We start from the raw sequence: 20206 nt of genomic DNA on the forward strand, positions 1-20206 counted from the left end.
CTGTGTACTACCTTTATTAGCTGGTGTTCTCTCTTCTGTCAGTTTTCCAAAGTAGATCAGGACAGATATTGAACATTTTCCATAATCTGTCATGTCTACTGTTCAAATGCGATATTTGAAAATTATCAGTAAAGGCTATCCTGTGTCGTTGACCTATTTATTATCTTGAGTAATTTTAATGACTGAAATTATAGATACATGAGGGATGTGCTTTAAGAAGGTGTCTGCTGTGTTTTTTTCCCAGTCTAATTAATAAACCATCAGTTGTGCTGGGCATCCCAATTATGCCATTCATTCAGCAAGTGTTCATTGGGCTCTTAAAAATTTCACAATGTTATACAGTCTACTAAGGTGATCCCTATCTAGTCAGAGAGATTAGATGTGTTAAGAGAAAAGGGGGCTTTGATGGTATATTTTGTTGTTTGTGGTGAAAGGGTGTGGCATGATGATGAGAGACTGTACTTTGGCTCGTCCATTTATAAAACGTTTTTAATCTTTTTTATTTTTGCACCTCACACCTCTGTTTCGTTGTCAGTTAAATGGGGAATATAATACATTCCTCAGAAGTTATTGTGAGAATTAAATTATATAAACATATATAAGGTACTTGATGTAAAACAGGCACTTGAATCATATCTATTATTCACTTAAAAAGGATAGCACTGTTAGGAGAAGTGAGATTGGGGACTGTTACTTTTTGAAGTAGAAGGTGAGTTACAGGATTTGCACAGAAAGGGGTAACTGGCAGGAGAAAGTACAGCTGTAGGTAGGGGGGAAATAGGGTTTTGTCTGAAGGATTATGTAAGTTCCTGTTATAAATTGCAACCATTCATCCTTTTCTGTCCCCCCCACCCCACTTCTCTGTATAGGTTTATTAACTGGTTTTCCCATCATCTAAGTAACTTTCAGTTCCGTTGGAGCTGGGAAGATTGGTAAGCAGTGTTATGTATATTATATCTTTCTTCTCTCTACAGTCTACCATTTTTTTTAAAAGTTAATATTTAAAACTATAATATAAAAGCAATCTTCTTCACGGTCTGAAAGATTTAGGGTTTTTTGATATGTATATAAATGTAATAATTTAGGTAGAAGGGAACTATTTGTAGCTAAGTACAAGTTAGGTATAGGTGCAGATCACGTGTAAGAACTTATAAAACTATATTTCCTCATTAGGTCAGATTGTCTTACTCAAGATCCAGAAAGTCCCAAACCAAAGTTTGTAAGAGAAGTTCTAGAAAAATGTATGAGGTAAGTTCTTTGAGTTTTCTCCTTGGCTTAGGTCTTCTAATTTCTGTGGGGGTATTTTTCCCTTCTCTGTATTTGTGATGTATGTCTAGAATATTATTTTTAAAATCCAAGTACCTACCTCTCTTCCCTTTCAGTTTGTAATCAAGATTTAGGCTGAAAAACTTGGGCAACCATGCCATCTGGACTCTATGTGAATTAAGCCAATAAGGTTTTTTTGTCAAATAGACTTTGAAAAAATGTCAAATTTCAGGAAAGTTGCCAAAATAGAGCTCTGTATCGTGTTCATCTAGATTCCCTAGTTAACATTTTACTACATTTGTTCTAATGTCCTAGTCCTTTTTCCCTCTCTGTATATGTAATCTACCCTTTATATTGGTTTTTTTCTGAACCCTTTGAAAACAAGTTGCAGATATGATGTCCAAGCATCCTTTAATGGTCGGTTGTATATTTCCTCAAAACAAAAACACTCTCCTACATGACCAGCATACAGCCCTCCAAATCAGGAAATGAGCTCTGATACAGTAATACCGCTGTACGATACACAAATGCTGCTGAAATTTTGCTAACCATCCCAACAATGTCTTTTCCCTTTCTGGTCCAGAATTCTTGGATAGAACATGTGTAGCATTTAGTTGTCATTTTCTTCAGTCAATCTTGAACAGCTATTATTCTTTCTCTATCTTTCATGTCCTTGTCAGTTTTAAAGAATGTAGGCCTTACTTTGTTGTGTTGCCTTGATGTGCCCTCATGACTTAAGTCTTGCATTGTCCCACCACTAGAGATGTTAACCTTGATTACATGGCCATGTCAGGCTTCTCTAACTTAAATTCACCATTTTTCCCTTTGTAGTTGATTAATATTTTGTGGGAAATACTCTGAGGTTACAGTCACATCCTGTTCTTCATCAGACCTCCACTGACAGCTTGTACTTTTATCTGTCACCACTGTGGTAATTGTCAAGTGATGATTCTCTTTGTCTATTCTCTCTACATTTATTAGTTGGCATTCTACTGTAAGAAAGAGCTTTCCTTTTTCACCCATTTATTTATTAATTCCTGTGTTTATATATCAGTAGGGACTATTTCATTCAGTGGGTTCTAATTCATTACTGTCATTATTAATTTTGATGCTCAAATTGTCCCTGATTTGTCCATTGGGAGTCCCTTGTGGCTCCTGTGTCCTTTTTTTTTTCTTCTTTAATGTCCCCCTCCATTCATTGAGCATTTCCTTATTTCTGGCACAAGATGTTCCAGGCTTATCTTGTGTTTCCTTGCCCCTTCCCTGGAATCATCTATTTATTAAAGGAGCCCAAGTTTCTTTTAGTGGAGCATGGTACTTAGGAAGCAAGGTCTGGACACTTGATGTGCTTGTTGCTATTGGGGTGTCATTGGTTCTAGGCCCTCTGGATGGACAAGGGTAGTGAATATATTTCTGCACACATACACACACACACATACACACACACATACATACAGATATCTGTAACTATTTTTATATCCACTTAGATGTGTGTATCCCTCCAATTCCAACCAAACATCTCATTTTTTTCCTAGCCTTCCCCTTTGCCATGATTTGTAAATACCTTTGCAGGCATTAAGAAACTTGGTTCCCATTAGTCTCAATAAGTATTTATTTGCTGCAATATAACCAGTCTCCCAACCATACAAACTGTTTCCTCTACCTCATCCCACCCCACCATCACCACCCCACATACCTGGCCTCCAGGCTTGTGGACCCAGTGGCCCACATCTCAGTGCAAACCAGTAAGTTTTGAAGAAGGCCTGAGTTCTGGTGCTGGCCTAGACAACAGTTTGAAAGACTTGTCCCCTTTTATTTCTTGGTTGTCACCTGAGTCCAGGGTGTTGGGAGATTGTGACCTTCTGGGTAAGTTGGATGTTACTGAAGAATGGAACTGATGAATGATATTTTCTGAGGCTCTTATTTTTATTGTAGGTTGTCTTACCATCAGCGTATATTAGATATTGTCCCTCCTACCTTCTCAACTCTATGTCCTGCAAACCCAACCTGCATTTACAAGTATGGAGATGAAAGTAGCAGTAAGTAATAAAACAAATCCTGTTTTTAAAAGGTACTAATGCAAGTATTCTCTTAAGTCAGTTATCTAAGGTGGAGAAAGTGAACTTTTTCTCTTCTTGGGTTTGTATTTTCTGTTTGAAAGGTGATTTCTCACTAACCTCTATTGTTTTATTTGCTGACATCATTTTGAAGGTTTATTATGATTTACTTAGTTATTACTGGCTTGTTACTTTTTTAATATTGTTTATAATGTTATATCCATGACATTATTTTAAATGTTGCTAAGTATAGCAAGATGAATTTATAGCCAGAACTTAATAAAATGAAAATATGTTTGTTATGGCAATGGAGATTATTTGAACTGATTAACATCTGGTAACAGTTCAGGTGTGGGAACACAGGTGCATATAGACTATATTTTGACCCGCAGTATGCCTCTAGAAGTAAATTCTTAAACATGCTTTTCTTACTTTTTGGTCACATCATTTCTGAGGTTGCACTATAAATCGGGGGGGGGGGGGCTATATAATTTGATATGCCATTTTGTGCTTTACACTTAATGAAGGTAAGGTTGTACATTGGTGAGCACTGGTAGAGAGTTAGGTGTGGAGTTTCCAAGTTAGTCTTTTCACATGGCACTGAACACAGCTCCTCCATGAGCCTTCCACTTCGTGTTGTGTAGCAGTTCTTTGCATCTTGAAACTCACTCCTCTCCCTTGCCTTCTCATATTGCACCCCTGGTTCTCCACCTGCACCTCAGACTACACCTGTTTTCCTTGAAATAAACTCAGTTGTTTCCAATGCTAAGTACATTTCCTATGTTACTATGTCACTTATTCCTTAAAACAACTCTGAGAAATAGGTATGTTTATTATACGAATTTTACAATGAGGAAATGGCTTCAAAGAGGTAAAGCCACAGTGAGATTGCTTCTGAGTGGTAAAGCCCAGAGTCAGATACTGAGCAGCCCCGCTCTTGACCACTGTCTTTTCCTGAAAAAGCAAAGCTTGATGTGGTACTTGTAAGTGCCAAGTTTTGATTTCTGCTTTGTACTGGCTCAGAGAACCATAAGATACAGTCTTTGATATCAGAGAGTTCAGACTTTTGTTGAACACTGAGCTTTCTTTTTTTCCATAGAAATAACTCAGCCTAACACTTAAGGCCCTCCTGTCATTCCTACTTTATGATTTGTCAGTTCTTCTCAAACGAACCTCCACTCCAGCCAGGCCCACTTCTTTTTATTTTTTCTATGCTTCTCTTTCTTGCGTTTGCCTTTGTGCCATTATCCCATTCTAGAAAGCCCTTTCTGTTAAGCCCTTTCTGTTCTCTGATTCCTGTTCTCTTTCCAGGGTCTAGCCCAAGCTCCAGTCTTTTAAATATTTTTTTAACCTTTAGCAAGCCAGTTTTGTGTTGCTCTCTGGCTACTTCTTATGTGAATATCTTGGTTTTCCACCTAGAATGTAGACGTCACAGTGGCAGAGGATTCTTTTTTTCTTCACTTATTTTCTCCCACTTTCAAGAAAAGCACACAGCACATGTGACCTGTTGTAATTGACTTTATTCATTACAAGTGCTTAGTAACTCATATTCTACGTCAGAATTGCTTTTTTGTTACCTCTTTGTCTACCTTACATTAAAAGTAGTTGCTCTGGTGATGCCATACAGTATATACTAGTACAAATTTAATACAGTAAGGACTCAACAGATATTAACCACCAGTAAACATGTGGAGTCAAAGCACATGAGCATCTGGCTTATGGAGATTCAAGTGTGTGGACTCAGCAAAAGAGTAAAGCAAAAAATCTGTCTTAAGTTGGCAGCCTTCATGTTGTTCAAACCCAAATTTAGTTTTCCACTGTCTTAGGGAAAGGGAGGAGGAAGGGTACACTGACCAAAATGAAAGAGAATACATTGATTCTCAGCTTTTCAGCTTACAAAGGCCTAGGGATTTGAGGACTGTCAAGGGACAGCTGCAGCTGTGTCCCCTCACCCTCATCCCTGAGGAAGATCAGTACCCCCTCATACTCTGAATTTCAGTTAGCTCCCTGTTCTTAAGGAAGTATCGAGGCAAGAATTACCTCTTATGCTTTATTTTAGGTGAAAAACCATTGCCCTATTAAATGAAACTTTCACATGTGGTTATCTTTATACAGAATAAATATTGATCTTACAATAAAGAGTACTCTATTTTAAAAGAAAAGAATTTTTTTTTAAGTTTCTCGGTTATTTAACTAATTGCAACAATAGTCTTAAAACCTGATCTACTCTTCTCCCCATTTCTGTGCTTAGACTCTCTTCCTGGACATTCGGTTGCCCTCTGTTTAGCTGTTGCCTTTAAAAGTAAAGCAACCAATGATGAAATCTTCAGCATTCTGAAAGATGTACCAAATCCTAACCAGGATGACGATGATGGTAAGGGAATTAAATATTTCTTGAATGGAAATCTGTATGGGCCATGTTAAAAGTATAAACATAATTTTCTTAAATCTCATGGGATACTCATAAAGCAATATATTTGTTTGGCCTGTCCAGCCTGTCCATTGTTCCCAGAACCCAGCTATCTTCTCCCTTAAACATTCCCTGTTTTCACTTTAGAGAGTTTCCTGTCCAGAAAGACTTGGTATATTATAAAGTTGGATGGTCTCTCCAAATTAAAGTATAAGTTTATCATCAACAGATAAGACAGAAAGCGATGAGAGGGACTTGCTTTATCTCATATTAAAACATCTTGAAAATTACAATAACTAAAGCAAAAAAAATCAGTAAAAGAGATGAAAAGTCTACTGGGACAACTAGGTTAACCATTTGTGGGGGGGGCGGGTTTTGTTGTTAGATGTGTTACATAATGACGTGCACAGAAAAATGACGCAATCAGAGAACATTAATGGTGTTTGGGTTATTTGTTATTGGGATTTTGTTTGTTTAGATTTTTTAAGAAACTTGTATTTTGATGTTAGAGAAAATGCATTTAGAAAGTATAATTCAAAATGATGGTGTTAAATTTAGACATTCTCAGACATCTTAGGAAATAGACCTAACTGTTAAGGGCTTACTGTATTTTTTTCTTTTACTATATTTATTATCTTGTCACCATGTAGAGAGATAAGAACAAGGAAATCTATGTGGTATTTGTAAAAAGAAATGGATCATACAGAAGAAGTAGGGAAACAATCCCAAAAAACTTAAGAATTAAGATTATGCTTAGTTTTATATTTTGAGTATTTGAAATCAGTGATGTCTTTCATCATCTGTTAGTACTCAAAGACATTGCTTGAATGTCTCACTTGGTATTTGGATGTGAGTGTGCCATCTGTTTAGCGATTCAGGTGAGGGACCAAAAAATTAAACATTTTCCTAACTCTCTTACTGTGGGCTATTTTTCAGATGAAGGATTCAGCTTTAACCCATTGAAAATAGAGGTCTTTGTACAGACTCTGCTACACTTAGCGGCCAAGTCATTCAGTCACTCCTTCAGTGCTCTTGCAAAGTAAGTACAACAAGAACACACATGCTATCTTGAGGGTTTAGAACTTTGTTCGGTGAACACCAATGGCATACTAATTTTTACCTAAAATTATTGACTGTGAAGATCTTAATAACAGTATTATCGTATAATTTGATACAGTGGGTTTTGGTTTGTGGTAGCTAAAATCCCCATCCTATGGCTCCTGTCAGTCTGTTAGCACAGTTTGCATGTATATATATTCAATAGAATGTACATTTTTTCATATAGACCTTTAGAGAAACAAGTGAAAAACCTGAGTCCATAGGACAGTCATATATACAGTCAAGAAGTTTCCACCTTGGGACTTCCCTGGTGGCACAGTGGTTAAGAATCCACCTACCAATGCAGGAGACGCAGGTTCGATCCCTGGTCCGGGAAGATCCCACATGTCGCGGAGCAGCTAAGCCCATGTGCCACAACTACTGGGCCTGCGCTCTAGAGCCTGCAAGCCACAGCTACTGAGCCCATGCACTTAGAGCCCGTGTTCCGCAACAAGAGAAGCCACCACAATGAGAAGCCCACTCGCCACAACTAGAGAAAGCACACACACAGCAACACAGCCATCCATCCATCAATCAATCAATCAATAAATTTATTTCTTTAAGCATCTTCCTAAAAAATGGTTAGCAGAAGTGAGAGCCAGCTACATTCTTAGGAGCCACCCAAAGGTTGGCATCTAAAGACAGAACTTTCTAACTCGTCCTACAGTCCAAATGAAGAAAGAACATATAGATATTCCTTCAGCTGAGAAGAGAAACTAGACTCCTCACCCCATCTCAACTTCCAAGTCTCTATATGACTTGCAGGGTTCTCACAGAAGGCACAGTCAGAATACTGCACCTGTGTTTGGAGACAGTTCCTTAGCCCTCATCTATTCTTAGATACACAGTGAACTATAGTCCTAGGCTAATGATAGTATATTGTAATTTTCCTAAGATTTTATGACAAATTCCATACAAACTGTGAATTCCTAATCATACCTTTTATATCCTTAATGGTTAACGTTTGCTTATTTTGCATTTATATATTGCGCTGTAAACTGAGTAACACTGTGAAGGCTTTGAAAATATTAAAATGCTTATTAATAAGTTTATATGTGGTATTTTTCCCCCACTGTCAAAAGGTTTCATGAAGTCTTCAAAACCCTAGCTGAAAGTGATGAAGGAAAATTACATGTTCTAAGAGTCATGTTTGAGGTCTGGCGGAACCATCCACAGGTAAAAACTATTTAAGACGTATTGAAGTGCTGACTGTACAGGTATAAAAATAAGGCAGTTAATACCATTGTTTTAGTTTGAAGAACATGAAATTTGACTCTGCCTATAGAACAGTTTTTAAATCTGTAATTTTAGTGCTATGAAAAAGTAATGATGTTTGAATCATTCTTTAAAGAGCAATTGTTATGATTTGGTTTGGTATTATATCTCAACACATTTTAAGTACTTAATAAGAACGCTTATTTCTTGGAAGGTTCTCCAGTTGGGTAGGAAATAATTATCTAGTCTAGCCAGTTTCTAAAAAACAAGCTCCAGATTTGTCAAATCTCGATACACTATTATCATACCATGGTTATAAAAGAGGCATTAAAATAAATTTCAGAGTTATATTAAGACTTTTTGTGATAAAACTATCTTGTATTTTTAAATTTTAAGATTCGATGGAAATTATATATTTTGTATATATCATCTAAAATTTAAAGGAACATTTTTAAGTGTTAATATTCAGAGTTTTTTCTTTTTGCTCAATCTGTGTTCTTGTATTCTTACAGTAAGTACCAGAGCCAAGCAGAAGGCAAATTAAATCTTAAGACCTAATGGTTAAATTGTTCAGTTCCATAGCCACTGAAAAGGAATTTCACTTTTGTAGCAGTGGAATTATCGTGGCCTACATATAAGTGTGATTTACCCTAATAATTTCTTTTCTCTGATTGTAGATGATTGCTGTACTAGTAGATAAGATGATTCGTACACAGATTGTTGACTGTGCTGCAGTAGCAAATTGGATCTTCTCTTCAGAACTATCTCGTGACTTTACTAGGTAATACAGATTATTTTACAAAGTTCCTGTTCTCTAAGAATTAGTTCACATGTGGTCCCTTATACATGAGCTCCAAATTCTGGTCCAAACCAGGTTGATATTAATATAATGGTCCAATCTGGTAGGATTGGACTTGGCAAAGATTCTTGCACAATGGAAATCCACACAACCAGTCCAGTTGCAGTGTCTCTTAGGGACACACGTAAGTTGAATTAGGATTCAACCAATCAAGTAGAAATGCTTATAAAGGATCCAGACTATTGGGAGTGAAGATCAGGCTGTATGTCAGGGTCTCAACTAGACAATGGGACATGGGCAGGAGTTCCAGCTCCACTGGGGACCTGAAATGCACTGCAGGAACTGGTAGAAATCACAGTCCGTCATAGATTACACATCATGGAGGGATCGAGGAAAGCCTGGTGGGCACCTGAATGCCTCTGGGGGAGGGAGGTCTCACCTCAGTCATTAAAGTCCTAGATTTAATACACAGAAGATTCATTCTAGACTCATTCCTCCTAAAGGAAAGAAGACTTTTCATTAAGCTTGGTTCTTATACATGAAGTTGAGTCCATAGGCTTTATAACTGATCAGGGCTGGGACAGCAAGAGTTGACACAAAACAGGGAAAAAAGGAAAATTACTTGCAAAAACATAAATATCTATCACAACCTTTATCCTCTTCATTGTATGTTATTGGCAGAGGACACTAGTCTGAGAAACTGAATCCTTAGGGTGAAGGAATGTGGTCTAAGGTTATCATACCAGCCAAGTAGGTACTCACAAATGAAGGCAACATCAGACCATTCTCAGATTTGCAAAATCTCAGAAAACTGACAACTCAAGTATGTGTTAGCCATTATCCTGAATGATTTACATCTGCAACTCTAACTCTGCAAAGCCTTCCCTGACCACCCCTTCCAGAGTTAAAGTACTCTGCTCTTTTATCCTATCTGCTAACATTCTAGACCTTGAGTTTTATGAAATGATTGGTTTATTATCTTCCACTTAAACTGTCATCATCCAGATCAAAATGTGTAGAAAGAAGTACTCTTCTGTGCTGCATATCCTGGGGTTAGGAGACCAAATGTATAGACATACAAGCAGTTAAGAAGCTACTTAAAAAGCACATGCATATTTATGCAACAAACATTTAAAGCACTTACAGGTGATCCTGGTATTTGAGCAATTTGAGAAAGTAGCTGACATAAATATCTCATTCTTAAAAGCCTAGCAGTTGATAGCTATTATCAACTAATGAGATTCTTAAATGTTTCAAGAGAATTGGCTGAGTTTGTGCTAGTTAAATATCAATAGTATAAACCATGCAAATGAGCCTCAGATTGTTTCCATTTCAAGTTGCAATACTAAGTGTTTACATTTAGAAGAGAGAAAATGTATTTTTGTTCCTAACCTGTTTTTTCTGGTTTGCCATTTCATTGAATATGTACACATACCTTCTATGTGTGTCTACCAGGGGATGGAAATAAGAAAAATGGCAAGGACCCAATATTGCCTTCAGGAAGCTCACCTGAATAATGGGTGGAGCTAGATGTTTTGCACAGTTGACAATACAAGAAAAATCATAATTGTTGCTGGAGAGATATGCCTTATTCTGCCTAAAGAATAGAAGGCTATATAAGACCTCAAGAATGAGTAGGTTATAAAAGTTGAGAGGTCTTATTTTCTATGAGTATAGTTTAACATATAGTAATCAAATGCCTTATTACTTTAAGATTGTTTGTTTGGGAAATCTTGCACTCCACAATTCGTAAGATGAGCAAACACGTTCTTAAGATCCAGAAAGAGCTAGAAGAGGCTAAAGAAAAACTCGCAAGGCAACATAAACGGGTAAGTTGTGTTGATTGTTAATGGTCAAAGAAAATATACCAGAAACTTTTGCGAATATTCATTACCTTGATGGGAACTTATTTTTTCGAGACCAAATCACGCAGAGCTGTTTGTAGAAGTGGAGGAAGGGACGGACCTGGGGTCTGCTGTTCTCTCGTTCTGCACAGTGAACCTGTTTAGGAAGCCACAAACCTCACTTCTCCATAGTTCACCATCTCTGGATCAGTTTCATGTTTGCCTTCCCAAAAAGGAAGGAGAAGGAAGGAGGACACTTGTGTCTCTGTAAGAGTTTCTGATGCAAGAGGGGAAGAGGGAGAAGATTGTCCGTGTTCCACCACTCCCCCGGTAAGGTTGGGGTAGTGGGGGGGTCATTCCCAGCCTATAAGATACTTCTCATATTAATAAGAAGTTAAGTATTTTAGCTATTTTGGGCAGAAAAACAGTGAGCTGGCTGTATCCTGTGATTTAGCAAACAGTGCTGGTATTGTTCATGACAGAATTTTCCAGTTATGCACATTTATCAGAGTAGAGGGTAAAAGCAAGTTAATGATTTATATGAACTAGGCAGGTTCGAGTTGCTAGTCTCCATACAGACATTCATATATACCTGAGTGTATGTATGTAAACACACTCACAGATCTAAAATACTGTAAGGTAAATGGTATCATCCCCATTTTATACATGTACAAACTCCAGAGACTGACTTCACACCACTCTGTTCTCTAGATATGTGGTGTCCAATATGGTGACCACCAGCAAATGTGACTATAAGCTAATTAAATTTGAATTACAATTTAAAAGTCAGTCTTCAGTCACACTAACCACATTTCAGGTGCTCAGGTGTCATGCATGGGCTGGTGGCTATTGTGAGGGCAGCGCAGATCTATGGTGATGAAAGTGTTGTGATGAGAGGCTCCCAAGACCCTAACCCTGTATTCCCCTAGGAGCAGCAGTTCAGTGTTCACAAACTCAGGGTTTCCAGCAATTTCATAAAACAGACTATGGTGAATAACAAGAATCAGCTGTACATTTTCCATGGAGCTCAAAGCTGTTTTCATTTTGAATGGAGGAAAAATGTGACACATATTTCTTCCTTGAGTGGGCTGTCTTATAAAAGGCATAACTTACTTCTGCTTTATAGCAAATCTACCACGATTACCCAAGTGCCACTGAATTTCCCTGGCCTAGATAAGAGGTACTCATAGAACTTGGGACGTTTTGCCTGTATGTTTGGGACACTGGAGTACTTTTACTATAGAATACAAGTCTTCAATAGCATTTGACCAGACACAATAAAATCCTAGATTTACTTGATGGGATTTAATACAATGCAGTCCTAAATGGTGTTTTCCCTTTGTTCCTTTGCATTTGGTAGCGAAGTGATGATGATGACAGAAGCAGTGACAGGAAAGATGGGGCTCTTGAGGAACAAATAGAAAGACTGCAGGAAAAAGTGGAATCTGCTCAGAGTGAACAAAAGAATCTCTTCCTTGTCATATTTCAGGTATCTTGGCTTGGGACATTGATATGTTCAAGAAACAGTACATTTTCTTTAGTTTTAAAAAATGTTTTTATCACAGAAGTAATACATGCTCATTTATAAGATCTTAAATATATAAAATTTACAAGGGAAAATAAAAGTTCACTAACTGGAGGTAATTCTGTTATTTATTTAATGAGCATTCTTGCACGAGCATTTCTCCTGCTTTAAAAAAAATGGATACTATTGTTAAATACCTCTTTCATATTTAATTATTCCCAACTGTTGATCTATTTATTGATAGATGATTGTTTTCCTTCCTGAAGATTTTTGTGTATACATTCCTGTTAACATTTCTGATTATGTCCTTAGAACAGGTTCTGAGAAAAATTACTAGCATAAGTAATCTGGACATTAAAGGTCTTCGGGTATTGCCAAAAACGATGTACTAACTCATTATCCCTGCTTTTCTACACTGACAGTTTTTATTGAATTATGAAAGTTATGGATACACACCACAAAGACAGGGTGAAACAAGCAATACCTTTGAGGTCTCTTGGTCAAAAATGTGATTGTTTCCGAAGTATAAGAATTTTTTCTGACACCTCTGGAACTTTGTACCCCATTTCCAGCGTTTTATCATGATCTTGACCGAGCACTTAGTACGATGTGAAACTGACGGGACCAGTGTATTAACACCGTGGTATAAGAACTGTATAGAGAGGCTCCAGCAGATCTTCCTACAGGTTTGTGGAAAACTTTGATTATATAATAAACATCACTATTCTCAGCCACAGGGATTTTCCATTTTAAAAAGTCATCAAATCTGTCAGGAGGTTATGTAGTACCTGTAAGCCCTTTAGTGTCCATTTGTTCCTACTGCTGCTCATCACAATATTTAGGCTTAAATTGGCTCTGTATCATTCAGACTCCTAATTGCCATTCTCTTTGGAGAGCCTAGCTGTAATACAACATATAGAGAAAAAAATGCTAAGGGAAGAGTAATTAGATTTTAAGAACCTCTGTAAATCCAATGTGCAGATGATAACCTTGTTTCTGGAGGCACTATTTAAGTTCCCTGAGGTTCTTATAGAAAGCAAAATGCAACACCTACTCTCTGCTAGATTTAAGTTGAAGATCTGTAAGAGATCTTTGAAGGAGATCCTAACTAATCCTGGAACTAATCCTTTGTATCTTCAGACACTAACACCCCAAATCCTCATTTATTTGTTCTAGAAAAGAGTGATTAAAGCAGAAGGCATAAAAGGGGGGAGAAAAGTTCTTTAAGCCTCCAAACAAAAATTTATTCTAGATTTTTTAGTTACTGTCAAATTAAAAAGCTTTAACAGCCCCTAGTTAGTCCTATAGGAATCTGAGTATACTAAAGTTTATATATGTACACACAGAAGAAACTATTTCATTTTCTGACATTTTTTTTTCCAGTTAGGCTCAACAAGTCACTGATTTTCAGTAAGACAGATGACCTCTTTATTTTTAAAAGATAAAAAAAAAAAGGGTTTGGTTTTCCTATTTTGTGGAATACTTCACAGATCACTGGCTAATTCTCTAATGTTTTTTTCTTTTGCAAAGAGATACGTTAAAGCCCTAACCAAAAAAAGGAAATGATTCTAAATTTTTCTTGTTTCAGGGACCATGGTTAAAACCATGGTTACTTAGTAACAGTGCTATTCTTATCTGTAACTTACACCACCTCCCCCACAACCCCCCCCCCCTTTTTTTTTTTTTAAATCTTCCTAGATCAGTCCCTGTCCTGACAGCTTTTAAAGTCATACTGTATTTTGTCCTGATTAGGGGAGAGACGCATCTGAACCTCATGTAGAATAGTAGCAGGTGCTGCTGCCACTGCCTTGAAGTATGAATTGCATTTACATAGAAACAGGCCAGAACTGGATTTTTTTAAATTATTGAACATCCTTTTGTTTTGGTTTTTTTTTAACTCGTTTACCCCTACATTTTCTTAATGTTGAGGCTTTTCAGGGGCCTATTATTCCTACCAGCAAAACCACTTTTTTTTTTTTCCTGTTCTTTCCCATCATTCCAGTGTGGGCAGGCTGCTGAGGAAAATGTTCTGCAAGATTGCTTATGTGCTCTTTCTCCTGACCTAAACACTTACCCCCTTTTCTGTGTCCACAGCATCACCAAATAATCCAGCAGTACATGGTGACCCTGGAGAACCTGCTCTTCACTGCTGAATTAGACCCTCATATCCTGGCTATGTTCCAGCAGTTCTGTGCCCTGCAGGCCTAAGGGTCATTTTTTTTTTCCCTTCCTGTCAAGATTTTTTTAAGATCTCAAAATAATGTCTTATTTTTGATGGTTTGAATGCTTGCTTTCTTGTAGCATCCTTTCTTGAAGCAGAGGGGGAGGACAGGACAGTGAAGAATATGGTTACCTTTAACTGCCCCCTAAAAAGCAGATATTCCCTAATGACAATAATGTGACAATGACCATAGGATGTATTATATATGTGACAGATACAACTTTTCTCTGATATTTTTTCTCCTTAAGGCACAAAAGATAACTGATTTGAGGTATGTGAAACACTAGAGGTCAAGCTTACAAAGTAGTATATAGAACTGATGGGTTTATTATCAAGTAGCATAGCTTTTCACAGCTCATGGGTAACCTAACAAACATGGCTGAAATAAAAAATATGTTTTTTAAACTTTGGTATTTCATGATTTATCATCTCAGTCTACTTTAAAATTAGTGGTTTCTTACTAAAAGTGGGGTTTCTTGCCTCCATCTGAAATTTTCTCTTCAAAGTATTTTTTATTACTGTAGTATTTTTAAGACACTACTGTTATTAAAAGGTGTTACTAGAGTAGAAGTTCCCAAATTCGTCTGAACATAAATCACCTGGGGCTCTCTAAAGTTTTTTTTTTTAATTAAACCACAATCTCTGGGGGTGGAACACAGACATCATTGGTAGTTCTTAAAGCTCCCAAGTAATTCCAATGTGCAGATAAGTTTTAGAACTATCATCTTAGAACATCTGGTCATTTCCTCAACTCTGAGACATCGTTCAGGTCATACAGTGAATTACATGCTAAAGTGGGATTTAGAAGTAGCTAGATTGGCTAAAACTATACTTGGCATTAGATGTAGGTTTGGATTTTATTTCTATGGAGTCTGGGTGGGCCAAGTAACTACTAATTCCTGAGCCTGTTTCCTATATGGTGTTGAGGCTTAACTAAGATAATAAAAGTACACTGTTAAATAACACACAAGGGATTATCTGACATTCCAAATTCTAGCATTTTTAGACTTTTTTCATTAAACCTTCAGAAAAATTTACCAATAATCTCACAACTAGACGTATCTTTGTGCATTTGTACAATCTTTTTTTTTAACTTAGTACATCATAAGTTTATGATGCATTAGGTATTTTCCATATTAATATATGGGGTCTCTTTGGTTCACCATACATTTAGTGGCTACAGAATATAGTCTACTCAATAGATGGAAATTCCTAGGATTTTTAAATACTGTACCATTTAACAAATAATCACAAGATTAAGGTTGCATGGCAAGTTACTGGCAGAAAGGGAACTAAAACCCAGGTTCTTTGCTAAATGTTCTTTTGTTTACACTGTTCCTCCTTCCCACAAACTATGTAATTAGTTAGAAACAGCTCCTGTCCTCAAGAAGCTAAAGGATAACCACTTAAGGCTTTGGTAACTTTGATCCTAAACTGCTTTGTAATCCTTTCATAACGTACTGCAAAGTTTGGCTAGTTATACTTACTTGATCCAAATCCTAGAGGAATTTTTAGGTTTTCACCTCCTTTCTCTTGGACCCTCTCTTCATGTGTAGTGGTTGCTTCTAACAATTGCTCACTGATGTAACCTGCTCTGACCCAGTCTGGCAGCTAGGTATATGAAAAAACTGAATCAGAGACTGAATTATGAAGAAATAAAGGTACAAGAGCAAACATTCAACAGTTGCTCTCCCCACTAATGAAGCTCACACAGACAAAAGAATGGCATGTCACTGTACGTCATACCTTGCAATAAATCAATATTCTATTAAACTGTACTGATGCCATTTAACATGCTTTTGTCGAAGTGAACATATACTTTTCCTTAACTCTCAATCTCCCTTCCAGGAATTATTCAGAAAGCAGTTCATATGAAGATAAGTTTGTTTGCTTTTCCTGGAAAGTATTTAGCAGTGATTTGTATAACTTACTAATCTACAATTATACCTGAAAATGATAGATGAGGACAGAACTTGGCAACCTGAGTAAAGCAGATCTGGCTGTCAGTGATAGCTGGATACCAGGATTGTCCTAAATTGATGAAGGTGAAGAGTGACTAGAAGCCCACCTCAACTGGACAAGTCTATTAACTATACTGGTCTTGATGATATGATACGCTCATTAACAACTGGCTGTTACGTGCCAGGTGCTATAGATTCACCATATTTAATCGTCATGAGAGTCCTTACATTATTATACCCATCTGACAGATAAGAACAGGCCCACGGAGTAACTTACCCAAGGTCCACAGGTAGTAAGTGGAATCTGAAACTACATCCATGTGGTGGTTTTTAGGGCTCCTTGTCTCCCAATGTAGTAATGCTGTTGTCAGCAGCCTGAACCCCTAGTAACTTGCTGGGAAGTTGTCTTTTTTTTTCCCAAGAAGTTCTTGCTGCCCATTTGGAATCGCTTTTTACTGAGCTGTAATATTCAGCATAACACATTAAAAAAAAAATCAACACTCGATAAATATATTAAACATTTCTGTATTGAATACTTATATAGAGAACAATTAGTAATTATAGTCTCAAGTCTTTGTATTTGACTTGTTTTGACTTTTGCCCTTCTTCAAGCATAGTCTCCAAGAGCTGATCTAGAGAGAGAAATGAAAATGTACAAAAACTTCCTATTTCTTTATTTGTAGCAGTAGGATAAAAAGTCCTGTCAAAGAACTTGAAAATATCTAGTTTATCATAACTTGAATTTGTTTTTATCAAAAAAAGAATGCACAGACCCTGTAATCAAGCACTTGGGATCAAATGCTCTTACTAGATATAACTACCTTGTAATCCTTTTGACAAGATAGAGGAATATTTGACTACCTAAACTTGATCCAGATGTCTGGGGTGATGTCAGGTTGTAGGTTACCACTCCTTTAGAAGTGTTAAACAAGCACAGAAGCAAGCTGTCTTCCCTCCCAGGATTAAATGAGAATACCTGTAAGGCACTTAGCATAGTGTCTGCGTGGCACGTGGTAAATGCTCAGTAAATGTTAACAAGTTATGATAAACTTATCACTACCTTTGATCAACAAACAATATAGCTGTTTTTCCATTTTAATCCAGATCTGGAAAGGGCTATCTGGAAACTAATATTAAGATCTATAGTAGTAAACCCTAAGGGTACAGAAAACTTGTCCCAGCAATAGCTCCCTGCTCCCTGACTTGCAGACAGTAGTAGTCTAGAAGACCTGGCCCAGCCTCTGGGTGCAGTGGTCTACCACCATCCCTGCTGTTTCTTGGGATAAAAATCCAGTTCAGCCAGTTTTTGCCTTCACTACTAAAAGCTCTTCCTCCTACCCCAATCTAGGGTTTGTCTTGGTTGCTTATTTCTCAATTTTAGCTCTAACCTAACATTTTGAACCTATTCTATCACTCAGCTCCCATCCCTATTGTAGAAAAAATGGTCACAGACCCAAATATTTTGCCCACAACCAGACCTGCTAGACCTTAACTGAAACTTGTTCTTAAGCCATAACATAATTATTGAAGCATTATTTATACAAGTGTTTCATTCATCTGTGAAGACTTTACACTTTGATGAATTTTGAACAAGACCAATCTAAATTTCCACACTATAAAAACATATCACTTAACTAAAAATCACATTTTCTCGTATGTCAGTTCATGGCCACACACAGTACAAGTCTTCCGGTACATGTCATCCTCTAGGTTTTCTTCTGGTCCATACTCATGTTGATGAGCAACTGTCTTCTTTTTCCATACACTGCTTCTTACTGCTCGCCGTAATTCTAAGAGAAAAATAAAAGCCAGTTTTTCAGTGGTGCTATTTCAGCTGTGTGTGTTTAAACCAAATGTGGTTTACACCTTAATTTTATAACAAGTCAAAACTGCTGATACAGATTTGGCAAGCTTACTTTCTTATCTCACTCACCGGTTTGGCCTGTGAAATCATTCATGTGATTGTTGGAGTTGGTGTGAAACAGGAGATTCAGAATTGAGGTATATGGACTAGAGGGACTGCAAAAAACCAGATTCAGAAGACAAGCGAAAGAACAGGGTTTGTTTGAGCAGCTGACTACGGAAGACAAGATGCCACAGCAGGAAAGGGCAATCAGCTGGGATGACTGACGATAAGGAGCATTTTAAATTCCTTGTTAAGTCAGGAGCTACTTCTCTAAGTAAGAGGTAAGTCAAACTTTGCTTGCAAGAAAACTAGAAAGCCAAGAACTCCGCCACTAGTTCATGGCTGATGTTAGAAAAGCTGCTTGTGCAACTGACCTTATGTCTATTCAATTCTTTATCCTATAAAATGAGAGCAATAGTTTAGGAGATAAAATTGCTAGTAATTATTGCAAAGTACAACATAAATAAAAGAATCACTGACTATCAAGAGCTGGAAAGAACCATGGAGTTATTTTACTTCATTTTATTTTGCAGGTAAGGAAACTGAGCAAAGATAGCATGGGAACCCAGGTCATTTATTCCAATGTTTAGAACTTTTCCCGCTACATCACATTAAAATGTCATTTTCACAAAGAAAAGTTATGTTCGATGCTCTGAAAAGCGACTAGGACATTCTAAAGTTCACACTGCATGTTACCTGAAGAAACCAAATGCGTTGTGTTAATTAGAAATTAACAAGCTAATAACATCTCGGTTTCTAGTTTAATGAATAAAAAGCAACATGAGTTGTTTTCATTTTTCTATTCTGACCAATGATCCATCAAGCCCCGCACTGTCTTTGACAGCAGCACTACCTAAGGGAGGGTGTGAACATTATCTTCTATAAACTCAACCTTAAAAATCAAAGTACACCAAGTAATCACACACATTTTCTTTAATCCATTTTACTATGATAAGTACTATCAAAATACTACTTGAATCTTTGTATTTTCAGCCTTTATTTGTAACATGAGGATAAGCAAGCAAATAGGGCTATATGTATCAGGCACTGTTCTAAGCACTTTATGTATAAACATTTAACCCTCACAACACTTTGCAGTAAGTACAACTATCATCCCAGTTTTACAGATGAGAAAACTAAGGCTCAGAGAAGTTACGTAAGTTATGCCTAAGATCAGGCAGAGGCACAGTCTAGCTCAGGCCATGTTCTTAACCACTAAGCTGTGCTGCCTTTTCATACACCTCCAACATGAAAAGCACTTTATCTGAGACATTTTCAAGCTTCAGTGTATATACCTCTGGACAGTTTCCAAACTAGGGAGAAAATCATGTTCATCCAAACTCTAACCTTTATTCCTATATCCTCTCATACTCTGAAGAATCCTAATTTTTCTAGACATATCTGGAATGCCCTTTACCCTTTTATTTTTCTACCTTGGGGTATTTTTAAAATAAAAAATAAATGATATGCTGACCAGAACTGCACAGATGCCTCATGGTTTCAGATAACAACAGGAAGATGTCTCCTGTCCAAGTTCCAATACCTACTTTTCAACTTTGTTCTGATGTAAGGTATCCTGGCCACTTTCCCTTTACTACCCCACGAGGAAAATCTCTCAAAATCTGACTGCATCCCAGTTGCTAAGCTAACTACCCAATTTGTGCATTATGTGAACTTAGGAAGAGAAAGAAGAAAATTATTTTCTTAACACTAAAAGAATACTTAACAAAAATCCAGCTTACTAGCCATAATTGTCACAACTGAACATAAGGTTTTATACTGACTTTATGGCTTTTCTTCCCATCCTTCAGCTAATCTATCAAGATCTATAATGACAATAAAGCCATATCTTTAGTATTTACTAGACATTCCTGGAAAAACTTGTGCTAGGAGGCACTAAAACA

General features: G+C 37.0%; 2 protein-coding genes across 6 annotated transcripts in view; one reads left to right on the forward strand and one right to left on the reverse strand.

Annotated features, from left to right (window-relative positions):
• NCBP1 (nuclear cap binding protein subunit 1) overlaps positions 1-14487 on the forward strand; it is a 40918-nt gene extending 26431 nt beyond the window's left edge. For 4 of the 5 annotated variants that reach the window (XM_036854373.1, XM_036854374.1, XM_036854376.1 and 1 more), the window contains 11 exons: positions 870-932; positions 1174-1248; positions 3202-3305; positions 5575-5697; positions 6670-6772; positions 7914-8007; positions 8724-8827; positions 10560-10674; positions 12050-12178; positions 12787-12900; positions 14309-14487. In XM_036854373.1, the coding sequence (XP_036710268.1) occupies positions 870-932; positions 1174-1248; positions 3202-3305; positions 5575-5697; positions 6670-6772; positions 7914-8007; positions 8724-8827; positions 10560-10674; positions 12050-12178; positions 12787-12900; positions 14309-14422 (1138 nt within the window). In that variant the 3' untranslated portion in view covers positions 14423-14487. Of the gene's footprint in view, positions 1-869; positions 933-1173; positions 1249-3201; positions 3306-5574; positions 5698-6669; positions 6773-7913; positions 8008-8723; positions 8828-10559; positions 10675-10764; positions 11020-12049; positions 12179-12786; positions 12901-14308 lie in introns of those variants that run through there. The other variant, XR_005020198.1, reaches the window with a different exon arrangement.
• A 2418-nt stretch (positions 14488-16905) lies between these two features.
• Positions 16906-20206, reverse strand: part of XPA (XPA, DNA damage recognition and repair factor) — a 40438-nt gene continuing 37137 nt past the window's right edge. The window contains exon 6 of the mRNA XM_036854391.1: positions 16906-18186. Within this exon, the coding sequence (XP_036710286.1) occupies positions 18038-18186 (149 nt within the window). The 3' untranslated portion in view covers positions 16906-18037. The remainder of the gene's footprint in view (positions 18187-20206) is intronic.

The sequence above is a fragment of the Balaenoptera musculus genome, chromosome 6 (genome assembly GCF_009873245.2).
Source record: "Balaenoptera musculus isolate JJ_BM4_2016_0621 chromosome 6, mBalMus1.pri.v3, whole genome shotgun sequence".
Classification (NCBI taxonomy): Eukaryota; Metazoa; Chordata; class Mammalia; order Artiodactyla; family Balaenopteridae; genus Balaenoptera; species Balaenoptera musculus.